General features: G+C 36.4%; 1 protein-coding gene across 4 annotated transcripts in view; it reads left to right on the forward strand.

Annotated features, from left to right (window-relative positions):
- DENND1B (DENN domain containing 1B) overlaps positions 1 to 21,289 on the forward strand; it is a 168,517-nt gene that overhangs the window by 137,934 nt on the left and 9,294 nt on the right. For all 4 annotated transcript variants that reach the window (XM_087733244.1, XM_087733247.1, XM_087733245.1 and 1 more), the window contains 5 exons: positions 944 to 984; positions 1,807 to 1,875; positions 4,350 to 4,406; positions 5,205 to 5,315; positions 20,245 to 20,324. In XM_087733244.1, the coding sequence (XP_087589370.1) occupies positions 944 to 984; positions 1,807 to 1,875; positions 4,350 to 4,406; positions 5,205 to 5,315; positions 20,245 to 20,324 (358 nt within the window). The remainder of the gene's footprint in view (positions 1 to 943; positions 985 to 1,806; positions 1,876 to 4,349; positions 4,407 to 5,204; positions 5,316 to 20,244; positions 20,325 to 21,289) is intronic.

Raw genomic sequence — 21,289 nt, forward strand, 5'->3', positions numbered from 1 at the left:
AATAATTCCACCCAGGTGTTAGTCAATTGATCATTGCAAAGCTTAAGAGTCCTGAGAACTCCTGTTGAAAGTCTGTAATGTCAAGGATATATCAGTATGGTCCTTTCAAAATGGATAAACTCTCTGTTTGAAGCTTCAGCATTCTTGTCAATGTGAGTGTCTTGTCTGGGGTTAGTAACAGCTCAAAGTACCAGAGTATTCAAGTGACTGATGTACTCTGAAACTTTCTCAGAGATCAGGGACCCAATCTTTGGTGTTCAGCTGAAGCACCTTTGGGAAATAGTTTTCATTTCTTCGTCAAGTGCTCGGTAGAATTTAACCCTGTCCTTCAGGGCTAGCTTAGTGGCACAATAGTCCTCGGTAGTCCTACAGAAGCCAGTAGCTCCCACTTGCCTTTTAGAGGTTTTTCTTTGTGAAAGAAAGTAGACACAGTTAATAATTTAAAAGGATTTTTCCTGCACAGGAGTGTATAGTTGTGCCATAATCCTTAGACTTTTCTCTCATTCTTTTTCCTTGGGATGGTACCATCTGCAGTCCATGCCATTTTTGTACTTGAAAGTTTGCCCAGTGGGATTATGCTTGAATGCAGTTCATTATATATTATTCTTTCCTTCGAGTTGGTGTTTTTCTTTCTAGACTTTTTAGCTGTATGTTACTTTATCGTAGTTTTAATTTCTCTTTCTACCTCAATTGGAATTAAAAACACTGTGTGGTGAAAAGATATGCCTTTACAAAGAAAATGGAAAATGTGAAATAAGAGATACCTAGGTTTTTTTTATAGTGTACACATATTCTTATCTTTACATTCCTCGTCTATCTAGGAAGAATGAAATTAATGAATAATCCTCTAAGGGAATTTTTTATGCAGATCGTAAGGAGGGTTGTAACATTTAAAATGTTGAACGTGTGTTTGATTGTGTTACATTTTACATTTCTATTTCAGGAAATTCAAGATCTTACCAACAGTGGATGCATACAGTGAAGGTATAAACTTGGTTAAGTAATTATACTGGCCATCCTGTTCTTTAAATCTTTGTCCTTTTCCTTACATATACGTAATGGTAAAAGTTCATTCATTTGCAAGGAAAATATAAGTACATTCTATAACAAATAACATGTCTATGGTATATGCAATAATTTTGTGGTTTTTTTCTTGAAGATTTGGAAAAAAAAAAAAAGTCCCAAAATGAATGCCAAAATGCCCAAGGTTTTTCTGTCTGTATAGTCAGGGTTTTCACTGCTTTCTGTATCATGTTACATTGCATAACTGTGAATTAGGTGTGACAGTACAATTTGATACGAAGTTTATCACTTCTAGTAAATAGCAATTTCATTAATATGGATTTGTGCAGTTTGGCTAGCAGAAGACCCTTGGTATAACCTTGCTATTCTGCAGGATTAGTAAAATGTATTATTTTAGATAAAGAGAATTCTTGTGTGATTAAATGAGATAGTTCTTTCTGTCAGGTCAAAGTATTTTTAAGTTGCATAATAAATATGATAGGAACACATGAAAAATAGCCATAACTTCTGAATTGATTTTGAAATGGTAACAATGACTGAAGAATGAAAATACATCATTCTGTTAGAATGCATTGATAAATGTGTCAGCTATGATAATGATGTACTGTAACCCTTGTGTAGCTGCAGACAGCAGGTTGGGGAGGAAACACAGCTGTGGTTATTCTTGCCGATTTAAAAGGAAGATTGTTATTTCTTTACAGCACACTGTTTGTTTTCCCTTGCTGTTGTCTGAAGGTTTGACTTGTATAAATGTTACTAAAATACATTTTTTGTGTATTTCAGAAAGGCAGTGCACTGATCAACACAGCAATGACCAAAGCCACTCCGGCTGTGAAAACAGCTTATAAATTTGTAAGACCATCTCTTTCAAATAAATAATACGTAATAATACTGCAACTTCCTACAACCTCTCATTCTTCCTGAGTATTTAAAAACCTGAGCATTTTATAAATGTATTGCAGAAAAACACTTCAGCCTGTAGAATGTTTTTAAGCTTCATTTGTTTTCTCATATAGCACTAGATTTAGAGTTGATTCAGTCTTCCAGATACCTTTAAGGTAACAACAGACATTTTTCAAAGCATCAGTGTGCTGGTTTTGTTTCAATCATAATACATATGAGAAGCTTATTTGAATATCATTTAGATGTTTGATACACAGCTGTAAACTCTTCCTAACCTGGTGACAACATGATTAAAATATGGATTCTGAACACAGAAATTCTCATTTACACTAAGGTCCCGTAACACAACACAGGGATTGCAAAGTTAACATGAGTGTAAAACATTTTGTAAATGTTACATTTATATGTAATATAAATATGGCATTATAGTATATCGTTACATAGTATATCGTGTTAACATGATGTAGAGAACTTCTCTATTCAGAACAGATACAGTTTGTGCTGGACAAATGGAGTCATGGCTTACACAGATGCAGTTTCACTTTGGCATTAAGTGCTGCACTGTTGAAAAGATGTGGTAAAGCATCAGTAATGTGTGCAGCAAGTCTTTTTGTCATCTGCTCTCTTAAAGATGATACTAGAATACTCATGTTTAACTGGATGTAATGCTTATACTTTTGAACTTAAAAGATCTTGTTTTAAAAGACTGCCTAACCAATAAATCATGTGAAATTATATGGTATCATGCAGTATGAAAAAACAGCAATAGTGTAAAATGAAGTGGGAAGTATTTTAAGGTTGTGTTTTTAATATATGGGAAAAGACTTCTGGCTTCCTTTTTGCTTTTCCAAATGTTTCACTAGTTGGATGCATAATAAGTAGTCCTGAATAAATCAGTACATCAGTCTAAGCTAGTGTATTTTAAGTAAAGTTTTCAAACAGAATTTTTAATTTTACGTCAGCTGAAAAACACAGCAGTTGTGGAGAGAAACAGGTAAATAAATATACTTCATAATCATGAACTCATTTATAATTTAATAAATGGTTCATTAACCGGTTATCTGCAAATTTTTCTTATTCAGTTTGCACTAGCTTAGACTGTGATTACATGATCTTCTCCCAGCCTTCAATTTTGATAATTATGTCCTTGATAATAAAGGTTACTCAAAGCGAACTTCTGTTCAGGAAACACTGGTAAATTTTGTGAGGATCTGTGTGTATAAGGGATTCGTATTTATACCCCATTTAATTTCTTATGCTGTGTCCCATTGTAGAGCCTACTACTAGAGAAATGAAATATGCGTTTCTTAATTGCTAGGTAACTGATTGGTAGCCTTGAGTAATGTGCTTGGTACCATCCCTCAGAGTTAGAACAAAGCACTCCAAAATTCATCCAAATGCTGTGAGCATGATCTGGAAAGTTTAAAGTGGCTCTCAGGTTAGCATCTGCTACATGGCACCCCATTGTGCTGTTATTGAGCTTATAGATGTATGATTTAAGGATCAAAAAGACTCTCTGACCTCTTGATTCAAGAAAATGGTTTTCTTTTTCTGAATTTCCATGTATAGAAAACTGTAGAAGAATAGGTGTTTTCCACATATTTATGCCCTTAAATATGTTTTTAAAAGTCCTATTTTCAAGAAAACCTTGAAACCTTTCGTGTTTTTTTCCTGTATTCATATAAGAAAAATACTCTTTCTTCTATTATGTTTAAGGTTTTTGGTCCTCCCCTCCTTCCCCCCCATCTTTTCTTTTTCCCTACTTCCCATCCTTCTCTCTCTCTCTCTCTCTCAATATTTTTTTAGCATAAGTACATAGTATTCTGTATTGATAACATATTTCTCTATTGAAGAACATTCTTGGCTCTGTTTTCTATGCAACAGTGATCCTTGGCTGCCTATTTTAATACATACAGAATTCTCCCCTAAATAGCAGCACTATGCTGTTCAGCAACACTGGGCAAAATCTCCATCTGCATATGAAATCACTTCATTTCTCTTAAGATTGATGTTGCCCTGCAAGTTGCCAGACTGGAACACTGTAGCAGTCATCTTGAAAATCTTAACATTTTTCCAACATGCCTTACTGCTAGAATACCCTTTCAAATTTAAAGGACCATTTCAAATAAAGGAGTGATGTATATGAACATTTTTAGCCTGTCCTTAGTAATATTGGAGAATTTTTTAGTATGTATGTTTTAACAGCATTGGCATGCATGTACTGAAAAAAATCCTTACATATACGGACAAAGCATGAATATCTAAAATATACTGACAATGCATGTATGAAATTTGTGATAATATATCCTTCTTATATCACCAGGTGTTTAAAAAAAAAGGTAAATAAGTATGGCATCATAAAGCATGTTCTGTGACTACAGCCAGTGTCTTGCAGAGCTACTTAAGTCCTTTTATTTTTCTAGGCAAAAAATCAGGCAAGGCAAGGAATAAAAGAAGTGAAGAGTAAGTTAAAACATAAGGTATGTAGTACACTTTTTACTTTCTTACCTTGCTTCCTGTATAATTTTGAAGCTTATACTTTACAAATCACATGAGATTTGTTTTTTTAATGACTTTTGAAATATGCTTAGCCCTTTGTTCAACAATACATTTTTCATAACGAGCCCTCTGGCAACTATCTGTCATTCTGTGCATCCACTGAATAATCTCTTTATTGTTTGCATATTTTATCATAGAACAACAGAGGTCTTCAAAGATACATTAACAGGATGTATGTTTTCATAAAGTTGATTGCTTTGATATCACAATCGAAGCCTTTGCTTCAAGCTGAGAATTTGAGATGGGGGAGTCTTGCAGTGTGATGTATTTCAGAAGGTGTGGTTGTCTGTTTTGGCTTCATATGTGGAAAATGGCAATGTTTAAAAATGAAGGAATAGTTTCGTTTTGCAAAAGCAACATTGCAGAAAATCAGAAAAGATTTTTTTGGCATTTTGCAGCTGCTTTTCCCATTGAAAATTTTGTTTCCACTTAAAATTTTTCTGTAGGGAGAAGGAACCGTTTTTTAGATATATTTTATGCTATTTTAAGAAAACTTTCAAAAATGTTTCCTAGACGTTTGAACAATTCATCTTTTAAATGACAGTGTTGATAATTCAGCTTCCTGAAAAGCTAAATTTTATTTTTACTACAGATGGTATTTTCATGACAGTAATAGATTGTGGCAAGATAATTTTGAATGCATTCTGCATGCATAATATGGAGGGTACATTTGCAGATAATGATTATAAATAAAGGAATTTAAATCTGTTTTGTTGTAGGAGAGTGAGGAAGAGTATGGAACTTGCAGTGCTGGTGCAGTACAGGCTGCTCCTGTCTACACATTGCATTATGAGAAAAGAGCAAACTCAGAAAAACGAAGACTGGCCCAGGTAAGACACCTGAAACTTCTGTTCTTATTCACATACATATGAGGAAAATTTTTTGTCACTTATAGTAACGCATCAATTAATCTGTTTAAGATTATTTTACCGTCTGTGTTTGGATAGTGTGATTAAAAGGCTATGTTTATGGAAATACTGCTATACTGCTTGAATGGAGGAAAAATGTTATTCGTATTTCATCCCTGTTGAGAGGGAAAAAACAGGAGATTTATAAGTATGGATCTGAGATTTAATTCTTAAATACTGTTTATGATAAAGGCTTCTTAGAAAATATATTCTGCTCTATCCACAGATCTGTGTTAAGCTATCTTTTTTAGTTTCTAGTGGGGCACATCAGTTTTGTATTTCTAATAAATTGATTCGGCAGTCATATGGCCTTTAACCTTGCTCAGATAGTTATGATTTATTATTTTATTAATAAGTCAGCTAGTTAATACGGTGCCAATCTCTTATTCTTTTGTTCTCTAATCCTTTCTAGTCTTGATTTGAAGTAACAGGTGTAGTTTCTCAACTTTGGCAAGTGTTGTAATGTCTTTGGATTCATTTTGAGAGTTTTGTTTCAAAGATACCAATAAAATAGTTTTTTAACACTTTTCTGCGAATAAATACCTGCATTTGTACATATTTTAATGTGTGGGTATATATTTTTACATTATATTGTTATTGCATGTTTTTAATACATGTAATAAATGTTTATATATGGATTTTTAATGCATATATCTTCCTCATGAGAATGAAGTATAGAAATTCAGTCCAGCTGATCTAACAACATTTGTTTTTTTACTTCAGATATTGCAATGATAAAAATCTGAATTGCCTATTTAATCAATTTGATTTTTGAATTAGCTTTTATCTGTAATAAATACGAAGTTTGTGAAATTTAACATAGAACTGATGCAGATTATTGTTAAATGATGTTGAAATTGTACATTAGTATTAAGTCATTATTTTTAGTAGGGTTATAAATAATACAAAGACTTTCTGCTTTAATTATTTAGGCAGGTTTTACTTTGTACATGTTTTCATGGTCTCTTAAAGCGAGTGATAAAGTTTTAAACTATTTGCCCTCAGTATATTTTTACATACAGGCAGCTGTGGTGCCTGCATTCTTTCAGGAATTTGTGTACAGTAGATTTTCTTCACTGAGTATCAGAAGAGAGGATATACAATTCTAAATGTATGAGTATAGTGCTCTAATGTTAATAACATGAGTGGTTCTTAAAATATTTGTTTGTAATAGATAACAGTCATTTTAATATATAGCACCCCCCCAATAATTTGATAATGTGGGGTATTAAAAAGCTTTTAATGCATTATAAGCCAACATTCACAGATTAGTTTAGGTGAATCTACAGTTGTATGTATCTGTGTAAATACGTAACATAAATGTACCCTTGTAGTTCAGTGAATTTTTATAGGCTGCTTTTATTAAAGAAATCTGCAGTAATTTACTGATATGGTAGTGCTGCCTACTGTTAGATACAGTAGTCTAGGGATACAAAGGATATAATTTACCTTGGTACAATTAAACATTTCTTTTGAAGGCCTGCGTTTGGACAGAACAATTTAACTTCTGTATGTTTTTGTGTTCGTGCAGCTGTATACTGCTAAATCCTTTAATATCATTGTTGCTGTTTCTACCACTCATCTTTTAGTTTTGAAAACAAGACAGGAGGAGTGCATGTCCGTCAATAGTTTTGTTTACATGTATACATATACACATGCATATACACATACATGTACATGTACTTATCTAGGGTTTGTTTACTAGCGAAGCTTGTAACTGGTAGCCCCGCAGTTTTGCCCTGCTGCAAACTGAAGGTCCGATGTCTTCTCCCCAGCTCTTGTCCCAAATGTATGTGAGCCCAGTGGGCAGGAAGGAGCAAATGGTGATCGCTCAAGAACTCCACTCTCACACAGTTTCCCTCACCTCTCACTCATGCTATTCCCACTTTTTCCTCCTCTCCAAAAGCAAACTAAACCAAAATATTTCTAAAAAATAATAGTCTACTGTTGCTACTCTTGCGGGTTTTTTGTGGTGTTTTTTTGTTGTTGTTGGGTTTTTTTGTTGTTGTTTTTTTTTTTCTTGGTAAGTATTTGAATAAGATAACATAAGTGCAAGTTCTTTATGAATAAGTGGTGATTTTAAACTTTATGTCCAAATAAAAAAATATATTTGTATTCACAAGTGCATGTGTATGAGAGAGACTGTTTGATCTAGTACTGAAGCTACCGCTTAAAAGAAGTGAATTTCACAGATTGCTATTGTTGTCAGGTTTAATCCTTTTTTTCTGTAACTCTTTATCCTGCAAATGAACGTTTCCACCCAGATTTCTAAAATGGTGCCCATGGGTGTCTATAGCAGTATAAGGATAGTGCTACCATGCATTTCATACACTTTGATATATATTTAAAGTAAGGATCAGATATTGATTAAGTTGCAATGTCAGTGTATTTGAGTATCCCCCCAAAACCTAAACAAACAACAAACAAAAGAGGGAGATTGCTTTTAATGGTCATCTTGCTTCCAAACGAGAGGCACCTCTGCACTTATTAGTATCTCTTCCATACGGAAACATTTTAAAACTTGTAAATACAGAGAATTTGGTGTTATATTTTATGTCATGTTAGACGCATACCTTGAGCTTTTCATTCTCCACATCTTGGAAACAGTTAATCATAAATACTAACTAATAGTTACCTGAGATGCTGTAAAACATATTTACTTCGAAACATTATGTATGATATGAAAGTTTGCTTCACTGTAAAAGATCATTTTAATAATTGGTTCATAACAGGATTTTGGGGTCTGGGAGGACGTTTCCTTTACAATAGGAAGTGAATCTGCTTTTACCCCCGCAAATAGTAGTTTGTATGTGGGTCTGCTAATTAGTACGGTTATTTCCTGTTTTGTTGATGAGGCTTTAATAAATGTCAAGGGTACAGCCATGAAGATCTCCCAATTAGGCTTTGCGTTTGTAAAACCCAGCCCCTTTGCTTTTGTGTGAAGATGACAGTTCCAACTGCAGCCTCAGCCTAACAGGGCTCAAGGGAAAGGATACTTCTCTGGTTTTATTGAAAACAAGGCCAGTTTGGCCCAGGGAGAATACCAGCACTGGTCACAGTGCAGAGCCATTTTTAACAATGAATATTGACTAAGCTTTATCACCGCTGTCATAGTGGTTTTATTGTATCTTTTTTTGCCAGATTGGCAATAGACTTTAAAAAAATTAACAGTAAATCAAAACAAATTATACCATGTAAAATAGCTGTCAAAACCTAATCAGAGGATAAATAATTAAATGTATTATTGCAAACTGTAGTGATCAGCTTGCCCTCCTATAATTTGCATTTTCAAAGTCTTTCCTAAAAAAACCCAAAAATAACAGGAGGGCAGTCATATGTGCCTGTGTGCACACGCATGCGCGCACACACAATTAATCTTTGCCTAAGATGAATTGTTCTATCTCTATAATATTCATTTGAACTTACTCTTGCTTAGGTTAGCTGTTCTAGGCTTTTTATATGTGTGCGAGCTTAACTATATTGCAAGTCAACATTAACAGATGGATTGCCCTAAGCAAGGGAAAACCACAACAACAAAATCTAGTGAAAGTGGAGGATTGAAGCTTTTTATTGTTAAGCCTTATTAAAACCTTGGCATGTGCACTGCTGTTAACTGTTTCATGCCTAGATCTAATAATATGTCTCTGGTATGTTTTATCTCCTACATTAATTAGGTATGTAGAAAATATAAGAAATTACCAGCTAAAATTTTTGAAATAAAAATTAATGCAAGCATGAGATTGCTTCAAGTCTGTTTGCAGGATCTTGCCAATGATACTGCTGGGTTCCTTTAACTATTGATGAGGAGGGTACGGCAGTGCATGTATTAGACTACTGTGCATTCAGTTTTTGCATAATCTATTTTAATGCTGTTTCATTACATGCTCCCAGGTAATGCAGATTTCTGGGTAGACAGTGGCCTAAATGCAGTGAGAGCTCTATAAAATTGTTCCAAATTAATACATAAGTAAAAAGAGAGCGTGTTTATTATGAGCCTGGATAGAATGCCAGGAAGATCTGTTTGATTTCATGAATATAATCTTTGTAATTTTACTGTTATATCAGGTGATAGGGTAGCTTATTAAAAATGGAGTATTTCTGGATGTCAATAGTCCTCATGTATTTAGTGGCTAATAAAACATTCTTGAAGATTTGCAGAATACCAAATGAGAACTACCAGTTCACTCTATAATTAGTAAGTTAGCAATGCCTCCTTGTCTCTAAGGAAATGTATGTAATACCTGTACCTTTAGGCATGCGCTACCTTGCAGCTGTAATGGAAACTTGGGCATTTGGATTCTAAGTGTGGATCTACCAGGAATCCCTGTGTGTCAGCACTACTCTAAATGTTTGTCTGTCGAAGAAACCAAGTGAACTGCTCCCCATGACTTTGCAGGATCTAAATACAGTGTCTAAGAAGGTTTTAAAAACACTTTTGCATAAGGTAATAAAATCCAAGTTAGACTGAACTTTTTTTCTTGGTATTCTTGAACAGAAGAGAATTAACATTTTTTATTCTTTTTTAAAAGCGTATCGCAAATGTAGTTCTTACAGTTCTATTGCAGTATATCCTACTAACTAGGCAATATGTAATTCAGCTTGCAGTAGGTATACTTGGCTTCTGTTCAACAAAGACAGCAAGTGTCAGGCAAGAAGATGTGTTCAGAATAACCTTACCTTCAGGAGTGCCCCATTTATCAATACCCCTATAATGGCCAGTAAAATAAATGACATAATCATTAGCTACAAAGGGCTTCCAGTAACTGATTACCCTCCTAACCTGAAAAAGGTGGTGAGTGGGCTATTCTGAAGTTGTTTTTTTTTCTGGGAACATAAAAGAGGAGAGGAAATGCTTGTGATAATGCAGTACTGAATATATATATTCTGTATAAGGTGACTGAACCCCTTTAAGAAAAAAGAAAAAAAAATCCCACAGACAGCCCCACGATAATTTCAGAAACATAAAAGCTCTGATTAAGGGCCCTTACCTGTATTTGGATTCAGATGATGTGCCTGAGATCACATCTATGCCTAGCACCCACAGATAATACTGGTTATATAGCCAGAGGTATCTTCTACTTTCATTGACTAAAATATTACAAATTGACAGATGCCATAAACAGTAAGAGGTAGTTTTTAATGTAAATCACGTTTTGTTTCTGTAAAATACAGTTTTGAAGTAAGCTTTGGTTGATCAGTAAATTCTGTTTCTTTAGCTAATGTGGTGTAATTTGAAAATATTCGTAGATATCATTACCTTCCTTTAATTTGGAGAAAAATCTTTTGTCTTGATGTGTCAAGTAAGATCTCTTCATTCTGCAAAACAGTCAGATTTCCTTTTAATTAAAAATGAAAAAGCCAGGCAGCAAAAATTCAAATTGTAGATTACGAGAGTGCCCTCTCGTGGCCCTGATACCTTTCCGAAGTAGTACAGGCACACGTGTATCTTTGCCTTGTATAAACCTGCTTTTTACAACAGAAGACCTCTTAGAAATCAAGCGGTACTTCCTTTATTTTTTTTAGCTGAAAGATTATCTGGGTTTTGTGCAACTTAAGCATTTAGATGCTTTCATGTGTTGTGCATAATTTTATTTTCAGGAATATACACTACCAAGTAGAAGTATAATTACAAGATTGCTCAAACCTCCCCCAACAAGAAGATAATAGATAATGCCTCTAAACAGTTACAGTGACTGATTTTAATTTAGTCGGTGAACACATCTGAAGAAAAAAGAAGCAATATAAGTTTGTCAAGCTTTTTTTTTTTAAATTTCAGTATTTTTATTAGTGTGAGCTCTTTCCTCTTCTCTGCCCCAGTCTCTTCTCACCATGATTTTAAGTGAAGGACTGTGGCAAAATCTCCTCAGCAGAGTTCTGCTCTTCGTTCTGCACCCATAAACCAGTGTAAGCCTTGTGGCTGCCTGTCCTTCTTTGAGTTTTGCAGTAAACATCACTTGAGAAATCTCTCCACTAATTACCATGACTCTAATTTAAAAAAAAAAAAAAAAAGAGTGGAAAGATAGGGTAATGGATAGGAAATCACTCTGGAATTTTTTGTTACCCTGTGGGCATTTCGTGGAACACTTTTCAGGGCAAAGTCATCAGCACATCTCCCTCTGATTTATCCTACTGAGAGAGAAATTTAGGCAAGCAGAAAGTTTGCAGATGCTTTTTCTGGCTATTATTGTCACCTATTTTAGTTTTTTAGCAAATAGAGAGGCAGCCTTTCTCAGGTCTTTCTTCCACAAACGAACAAACCATGCTTGTATGTCTACCAAGGTTTCTTTTTTCTGAAGGGTCTGGAAGAAAAATGCTGTTTCACAAAGTACCTTCAAAACTGGATGAAACTTTCTGTCCTTAATAGTTAATCGAAATAACTGGGTTAGATTTTTCATCAGGAGAATTTGCCATCTTAATGTAACAGTGCTATCTTCTGCTTTCATTTGCTGTGTATCTTCTGTCTTCCATGGGTCACATTTTGGCTCCACCTAGCCCAAGCAGGGAGCCAGAAGAACTGTCAGCCAACAGTTGGGACCTGTGTCCCAACTTCCATGTTACTTTTGCCTTCTGGCCTGGAAGTTTGGAGAGGACAACTTTATGTCTAAAACTTAAGCTCTAGTACTGTATGTTCCCCAACGTTTCTCTGTTCCTGTACGTAAGAGTGAAAAAAATGAAGAAGTTCAGTTAAAGAATAAAGTTTGGCTGAGGGCAAAAGGAAGAAGTAGAAGAAACAGGAAAAGCCTTTCCTGCAGGGATCTCGGCGTCTCTGAATGTGAAAGCCCAGATTCAACCCGTCTAATTTTAGACACTACTGAGATGCTGAAGTTAGTAGCAGTGCTACCCTGGGCCCTTTCCACAGAAAGTGGAGAGAGAGGCTTGCCAAAGGGCAATTCAGCCCACCTAGAATCTAGATTACATCCTGATGATGCCTCTCTCCTGGTGTTTATTTTCTAATTTACGCCCTAAAGCATCTGAAATTAGTGAAGGGAATCAAAATCTGAGTGCCATCCATGTTTCTGAGCACCTTGTAGAGAAAGACCACCTTTGTTGAGCAGAAGACTCCTACTGGCATCAAACAAGGAGGAACTCCTCCTTGCTAACTACTTCTTCTGGTTGGGAGCCTTAGACAGAAATGTGATTGGAGTCAATATTTCTGTTTCTAAGGCACAATCTTTTTTTCTTGCAAATGTGAGTAGTCTCTGTTTTCATGCTTCATACAGAGCTTTCCTCAAATAGGCTCTTCCACTCTCCGTAGGTTTGATGGACAGAGTTCAGTGCTGCTCAGGTTTTATCTGTCTGAAGTTCTGTGTCATTAGGTGTTTCCCATTAAATCTTGAAGTCTGGAGGTATTATGATATTTGTGTTTAGGATCACATCCACATCGTACATTTTAATTTCAGTCACTTGTATTATTGACTTAACGTGTTTAGGGTTTTTGGTAAGTTTTCCTTTGAAAAAAGTCACACGTGATCTGCAAACAGCGCTTCCAGCAGTGATTTTACCATGTGATAGTTCTGCTGATGTAAGGATATGATGCACGTTTGAACTGAAAGATTGATTTAATCAGTAATCTCTGTTTTATCTGCTTGGGAATTGTGGCAAATAGGTATCACGTGCCAGCCAGATAAACTGGGTTTATAGCTGTTTTGATTCACTAAAGTCACACGCTGTGTACCCAAGTTACTTCCAGGTCTCTTGACTTTCCTGTTACCTCAAAAACGTGCTGTCTTTTCTGCCTTTGTGTAGATGGATATTCACATGCCTTTGTGCATATGGACACTGATTAGTTTTTCTCTTCTGACACGTGTTCCCCCTTATCTTCTTACTCCTCTCTCCACCGTGACCCCCTCAACCCTCCATTCTGTCATTTCCCTTCCCTCTAATCATTGAGTAAACACAGGCCATTAATAACCATCAAAAAGGGAAAATAAGTGTTATTTTTCTCTGTTATTTTTTGTACCTGGAAATTCTGCCTGGTGAATCTGATTCTTAAAATCATCCACAAAAAATAATCCATAAAGAATACTTGTTTATAAAAGAGGTGCTCGCTTTAGTTATTGCTAATAGCACTGAAAATCTCTGTGTCCTATTTTAAAAGACTAACGCTCCTTGCTTGTTGCCATTTAAAGTGAAGCCAGGCTGCCTTCGGATGGTGCACTCTTTGCAGCTAGATGTATGGCATGGTGCCACAGTGTGTCAGCTGAAAATGGCCGTTTTTGCTAAGAATAGCCTCTGTGCCGTTGAGAAGAGTGAGCAAGATCTGGCTATTTGGAGGTGATACCTCACTGTGGGCAGCGTGGGGTCTTGGTCTGATTCGGAGGGACCAGGAGGGTGGTGCAGGCTTCCTGAGGGAAAAATGGTCTGCAATTCTTCAGAGAAAATGGAAGTTTATTTGCTGTTTTGGAGAAAAACATAACTATTTCTGAAAAATATTTGCAGAAGCATGATTAATCCTTAAAAATCGAAAGCGGTGTTAAAAAATTCTCAAATATTATCTGTGTTCAGGAGTATAGTATACACGAAAGGTAGGAAGCTTAGAATTTGTTAATCTTTCACCACAGTAATTCAGAACATAAATAATTATAATGTGCTATCCATGACTAAGTATCTCGACAAATTTATCATCCTTACTTAGAATAAGTCCTACCTCAGTACGGATATTAATGGTTCCTTTAACTTTACAGAAGTCAGTGGAGATCTCTGTTGCATTACAGCTTACTTGTCATCTCAAAGTACTGTGCTCGTCCTCTTATCTACACATTTCTGGTTATCTATGTCTCTAAACAGATTTTTGGGGATTTCCTGCTCTTGCAGGCTCTTTACTGTCACAGAAAAGGACTTCCTTCTGTCATTGGGAACCTACTTTTTTTGTGTATCATCTCTGTTTCCCTATGATTTTAATTAACAGGATCTCAGAATTGATGACACCTTTTGTCTCATGGTATAGAACTGTGGATGTTTCGAATCACTTCATGTTCTTTCAAATGCATCATTTATATGTCCAAATCCGTTAAAGCAGAGAAGGTTTCTATCCCAGGAAGGATGAAGGGGTTTTTTTTATTTAATAGCTTTTAAATTATCCATGAGTCCTGTGTTATAATAATAATAATAATCTAAAAAAATTAAAAAGCAAATATGACGTCTTAGATAATATCTATTTAATTTATATCCAGGACAACTTTTCTGATATCAGAGCATTATTTTTGTGAAGCATCATTACTTTGTGTTACTTTCTGTGAGTAAAAGCACACAAGTAATTTTTTTGAAGGGATCGTTTCTAGAAATTAATCTAGAATTATTGTTTGCATCTATCCTTCTCTGGTGTCCATGTAGCTAATTGGTATCCCTAGCACTACTTTAAGCTTGTGGTTGTTTGTACCATGTCCGAGAAAAAGAAGGGCATTGAAGAAGAGAAAGTTTGGAAACTGTACTTCTTTTTTTTATGTCTCTTCTTTCCCTCTTCCCCCATCAGTCTCAGCTCTTGTGGATTGTAATGTGAAGTACTTTCCTGTGATTTCATTATCCATTGCTTTAGGTCACAGTCTTTAACCAGAAAGGAAGGCAATGGGTCGTGCTTAACTAGAAAGTTTGATTGAGAGATCTTTTGTTTCCCTACTGGAGGTGAAGCCATAATTACGTCTGTGATTGGGTTGTAGAGGAGGATAGGTAAAATAAAATACTGAATCATAAATAATAGTGAACTTTTATTTATTTTGCTTTCTTGTAGTGAGTGAATAATCTTTAAATTTTTAAGAAGAACGAAACAGTACTTCATAGATTTAAACCATACTAGATATTTTTGTTTTCTTGAAACTTTGTACGTGTTGATGTATTGAGTAGCCGGTAAATGTAAAATAATATGTGTGCTGCCATTTATCAAAAGATTATTTGTTTCTCACTTCGAGGACAATTAATAGCAGCAGCCTTGTTAAACTTCCTGCCTTAGTATCGATCAATAAGCATTCATTCCAGAAAGCTGTGCTTCTGAAAGGTCTAGCATTAAATAAAAAGCTGACATTTCAAAGATTGACTTTTATGCCCAATCAAGAACGTAACCATCTTACATTTAAATCCTTTAGCATTCATGTATTTTGCCTACATTTTTATGCCAAAGCAGTCTATTTTGTTAGGCTACCAGCAAGCAGAAGAGAGCAGTTTAAGGACCTGTTCTGACTTTCTTTGGTTCTACCCGTATTTATACTGTCAGCGCCTTCTTTTTCTGGTTTCAGTGATCAGCATTTACCACAACTGTATAGGTAGCAGACCACTTGCAGAATGAGATTTTGAAGTGGGGCTGAAAGCAAAGAGGATGTATGCGATGTATACAAAAAGGATATATATCTTCACGCCAGCTGCAGTTGTTCCTGTGCTGTATTTTACACACAGGCTTGATGGTTCAACAGCGGGTTGTGGAGAGCGTGAACTTGTTGTGTTTAAGTATGTTGAGCTCTCTTATGTTCTGAGCAAGATGAGAGATGAGTTCTTGTGGTGCAGTGTGTCTGAAGATGAGAAAAATTTGAAATAGCAAAAGTTAAATCCCTGTTTGTGTTTTGATATAAAGTAGATAGGTTAAATAATAGATTTATTATGTAAGCAGAACTAGTTGGAAGAAGCAAAACAATTGAGTACTTTAAAGAAGTTTGTTGCTTTATTTTATAGAAAAAAACATGACAGCAGTCTATTAAGACTTTATAAAGTTCTGGTGTAGCAAGAAGGGAGTGTTACCATATCATTTCTTGCGGTAATAAATTTAAATGGTCTGGTTGTTATTAGAATGCTGATCAGGAAGGAAACAGAAGTCTGTCCTTTTTTCATAAAAAGGTATAAAAAGGTTACACACTTCAAAATGCAGAAAAGACAGAAATTAAAAGCTTAAATAACTGCAAACAGCAGGGTACGTCAGTAATGGAAGGACTTCTTAAATGACTTTGACAGCTTTTGCAGGTGCACGTACTATGTCACTTTGCCTAGTGGAGCATTGAAAAAGATTTATGGTTCTCCTTTTGGAATTTATTAAGAGTTTCTTTCTTTCTTTTTCCTTCTTTGCAAAGTAGTCTGGACATACCCCTCCCTTGCAGTTGTTTTTATTACAGTTCCTAGAGGAAAGTCACCTATTCAAAAACATGTGTTGCTTGTTGTCTCTGTGGCTAGCTCACAGAGCTGTAAATGCTGGAGAATGTTGTTATTTACAGCCAGATATTTTCCTTTCCTTCCCCTTTTGCTTTTTTTCTTTGTATGTAAATCCCATTTTATTTTGTTTAGTTCTTGAAAGTTTTCCTGTATAATTTTGTACCCCTAAACATTTTAATTGGTAGCAAAAATGTTTTTCCAAATAGAGAGTCTGACTATCAGGAACTAGAAGTTTTTGTTTTGTGGGGGTTTTTTTGTTTGTTTGTTTTTTGGTTGTTTTTTTTTTTAGGTTTAGCAACAGATGCTCTGTTATATTCCTTTCTATGATGTTGTTCTTGCTTTCGCTAACACACTTGCATAATACTGTTTGTAGATGCTCTGAGGGGCCACTGCTATGCCTGTGGTGTTTGCTGATTCTAATTAATTTTATTCAGTTCCTGTTTCTCAAAGACACAATCTCTTTTTTCTTTTTCTTTTTTTTGTGGTGTTTTTTGTTTGTTTTTTTTTTTAGTTTTTTGAAACTTGCAGTCTATGCTCTTTGAAACATTATTTATTATTTTGATAAATCAGTGACTGTTATCTTGTGGAATTTTATTCCCTTCACAGGGTTAATCGATCTACAGATGATCAAGTGTTGGTTTTGGGTTTGTTTTCTGAAATCTCTCAACATTTTTGAAGAACCTTCTTTCCTGCAAAATCTTGTCTTTACGTTAGTAGAAGTAAATGTGATGGCAGCACCTAATTCTGATGGAAATTCCAAGAAAGTGAGACAGAGGCAGGGGTTTGCCCTCTAAGAGTCAGTTCCAGGATTAGAGCTTTAATTACAATGAATGTCATGTCAGAATTTTCTTGGGGAAGTAGCGAATTACCAATGTTATAGAAACAAAGTATTTTAATTGTCCCAGTGAAGATAAAGCAGCAACTTTTAAACTGAAAACAGTGACTGCAGTTGTGGCAGTAATCAGTACGATAACCAATTAACAACATCAATTAAGACAGAGTGGTTAACCTCCCTTTAGTTAGAAGCAGGGATGTGACTGATTACAACACTGATGGGAATGACACAAAGAACTCTCAAAACTGGGAAAGACTTAGAAATATCAATAGTTTGTTTCTCTGCATTCCATTCTATAACTTTTGCTCGGTATGAAGCTTAGTTTGGGTTCTTTCATAGTTTTTAATACTCTAATAATTCTGTCATTTTCTATCAACTGTTACTTGGTTTAACACATTAAGAACCACATGTTTCCTCTTTGTGGACGAAGAACTATGGAAACTGTTATCAAAACTTGCTGCTTTAATTAAATCCTCTCTTGTTGAACAAGAACAAATGTGTCAGTCTATAAAGAGTGAACTTTGAGACGTTCCTGACAATAACGGGGGGAAAAAGTTACAGAGAGTGTGCTGGTACATGTTGAACACGGACAACATCTGTAATAGGTGACGTACTGAAATCCTCACAGTACAAGATTTCCAAGCTCCTTGTAGTCTGAAATTAAGGCCATATTTCTTCCCCATCAGGGGCTTGTAGATTCGGGCATTCAGTGAACTGCATGATGAGATGTGGGCAGTAGCACTCATTTTTACTTGCGTATGATTTTCTTTAAAGTTAGCTAACACCGTTTTCCCTTTGCACAAATTCTATTTATATGTCTTTAAATTATGGCCAGTTTTCCAAGGTTCAGAATCTCTTCAGTGGATTGATTGCCTGCATAGTTAATTTTTGCAGGGTTTTGATGCAAAACAAGTATGAGAGATGCACAGACCTTAAGACAGTAATTTGTGAAGCATAAGTGACTAAAATTCATGACTTAAATGTACCTGGACTTGTGCAAAGCATTTGACACTGTCCTGCACACATCCTTGTCTGTAAATTGGAGAGACATGGATTTGACAGATGGACCACTTGGTGGATAAGAAATTGGCTGGATGGTCGCACTCAAAGAGTTGCAGTCAAGGGCTCGAAGTCCAAGTGGAGACCAGTGACGAGTGGCGTTCCTCAGGGGTTGGTATTGAGACTGGCGCGTTTAACATCTTTTTTGGCAACATGGACAGTGGGATTGAGTGCACCCTCAGCAAGTTTGCTGATGATACCAAGCTGTGTGGTACGGTTGACATGCTGGAGGGAAGTGATACAATCCAGAGGGACCTTGACAAGCTGGAGAGGTGGGCCCGTGCAAACCTCATGAAGTTCAACAAGGCTAAGTGCAAGGTCCTGCACATGGGTTGGGGCAATCCCAAGCTTAAATCCAGGCTGGGCAGAGAATGGATTGAGAGCAGCCCTGAGGAGAAGGACTTGGGAGTGTTGATTGATGGGAAGCTCAAGACAGACCCAGCAATGTGTGCTTGCAGCCCAGAAATCCAGCCATATCCTGGGCTGCATCTAAGGAAGTGTGACCAGCAGGTCGAGGGAGGTGATTCTCCCGCTCTACTCTGCTCTTGTGAGACTCCACCTGGAGTGCTGCATTCAGCTCTGGGGCCCCCAACATAAGAAGGACATGGACCTGTTGGAGAGGGTCCAGAGGAGGGCCACAAAGATGATCAGAGGGCTGGAGCACCTTTCCTATGAAGACAGGCTGAGAGAGTTGGGGTTGTTCAGCCTGGAGAAGAGAAGGCTCTGGGGAGACCTTATTGCAGCCTTCCAGTACCTGAAGGGGGCCTACAAGAAAGCTGGAGAGGGACTTTTTACAAGGGCATGTAGTGATAGGACAAGGGGTAATGGCTTTAAACTGAAAGAGGGTAGATATGGATTAGATATAAGGAGGAAGTTCTTTACGATGAGGGTGGTGAGGCACTGGAACAGGTTGCCCAGAGAAGTTGTGGCTGCCCTATCCCTGGAAGTGTTCAAGGCCAGGTTGGATGGGGCTTTGAGCAACCTGGTCTAGTGGAAGGTGTTCCTGCCCATGGCAGGGGGATTAGAACTACATGATCATTAAGGTCCCTTCAAACCCAAACCATTCTGTGATTCTATGAAGATAGAGACTATTTTCCCAAGTATTGTAGAAATCTTTAGCCTGGTTCTGTTTGCTAAATCATAATGTGATATAACAGGTTAGTGAGTACTCAGTATGGTAGTGTGTGAATTTACAGCACACCAGCTACTCTACACAAGCTCCTCATGGGATGCTCTGAGTATACGCTAACTTTGAGTTAACTGTAATTTACAGTAAATTATTCTGCACAAAGGCATTCTTAGTACATAGTTTTTGAGCTGGCATACTACTTACTCTGCAATTCTGTTTAACACCCTAACATAATATAGCTATGTAAAGAAACTCCTGGCTTCTTTTGTATTTGCTGCTTCAAAAATCCATTTTTCTTCATGCTCAGTAGACTACGTCAACCAAAATTTGGCAAATATTTCTATCAGAAGGTAGTAAACCACAGTGCTTTTTGTGATGTACATGCAAGAAAGGGTAGGTAGTAGACTTGAGTGATGCTTTTCCTCCAATAGCCAGTCTTCTGCTAATCAAGGCTTTGCCTAAATAATAAGGCACTCCATAGGCCATGAAGAAAAATTTTTCTCTTGCTTTTTAATTGGTGATGCTTGAGGACTTCACATCCTCTCATAACAACCTTTAGAAGACTTGATTGATATGTGGTTTTCCTCATCAAGTGTTCAGGAACTCTTAACGAGTGAAGTGGCAGCTAGTCTCCAAATAAGTAGTGCCAAAATAGAAAAAATAAACAGAAATTATAATGTTAATTTTCTATCCTCCAGACTCGCTTCAACCAGCATTTCAGTAACCAGTATTTTGCCTTGGATGAAGACGATGATGATGAAATGGAGAGAACAAGCAAGTAAGAAGCCTGTTTGGATGTGTGTGTATGTATGGGAGAAAGGGTAACTAGTGTCATTCAGCAAAGTTGAGTTCAAGTGACGCATTTTTCTCCTGTTCAGGCTGCTAGCTTGGTTCTTGGTCTAGATGATGTCAAGTAATTTAGGATTAAATATGCTTTTAAAAAGAAGGACAGGCTATTATATCTTTTCATTATTTATAGTGCCTAGAAGAGCTTGACATAATCCTCAGTCTTCACAGGCTCAAGATAAAAAGATAGGCTACATACACAAAGAAGCAGCGAAATAATATTTATCAACGTGGTGGGTAGTAACCTCAGCTAATCTATTCTTTAAGTCTTGTGTTGTGGTCATGACAATGGAAAGTTTTCTGAAGGGTCTGAAAGAGAAATACTGCCCTGTGAGTTTTATATCAAGGTCTTCCTATGTGTGAATTAAAAGAAAATCATAAGTTGAGGCTTAAGCTGCTTTGAGGCATTCTCTGATTGAATTCAGGAGATGGTTTTTGATAATGAACATATGGATATAAACCATGAAGGACCTTGAAAGCAAAGTCCAGCAGCTTAAGCCATGATGCAGTAGGGAAGAGGTAGCTACTGAAGTGTTCAAAGGATACCATCAAAACAGTGAACCATGGAAGTACCCTTTGTAGTAGTATTATGGAGAGACAGAGATAAGGAAAGACTGCAGTAGTATGGGGGTCAGAGGTAAGGGTATCGCAAAGAACGAAAGAGAGAAGAGACAAAAGCACCAGTTTTCCTTGCAGAATAGGCAGTACTTCAGTAAATCAGGTCATACGACAGAAGAAGAGTTGCAATATGAGAGTCTTGCCACTAGAACAAAGTAGGTGGCTAGGTCAGCTGGAGAGGTGTAGCAACACTGACCTAAGTATAAGGTGTACACAAGGGAAAAGAGGAACCAATTTTGGAATAACTGTAAAATTTGGAGGGAAGATTTGGGAAGCTGT

This window comes from Nipponia nippon, unplaced genomic scaffold (assembly GCF_047370975.1).
Source record: "Nipponia nippon isolate SJK-2023a ecotype South Korea unplaced genomic scaffold, ASM4737097v1 scaffold_5, whole genome shotgun sequence".
Lineage (NCBI taxonomy): Eukaryota > Metazoa > Chordata > Aves > Pelecaniformes > Threskiornithidae > Nipponia > Nipponia nippon.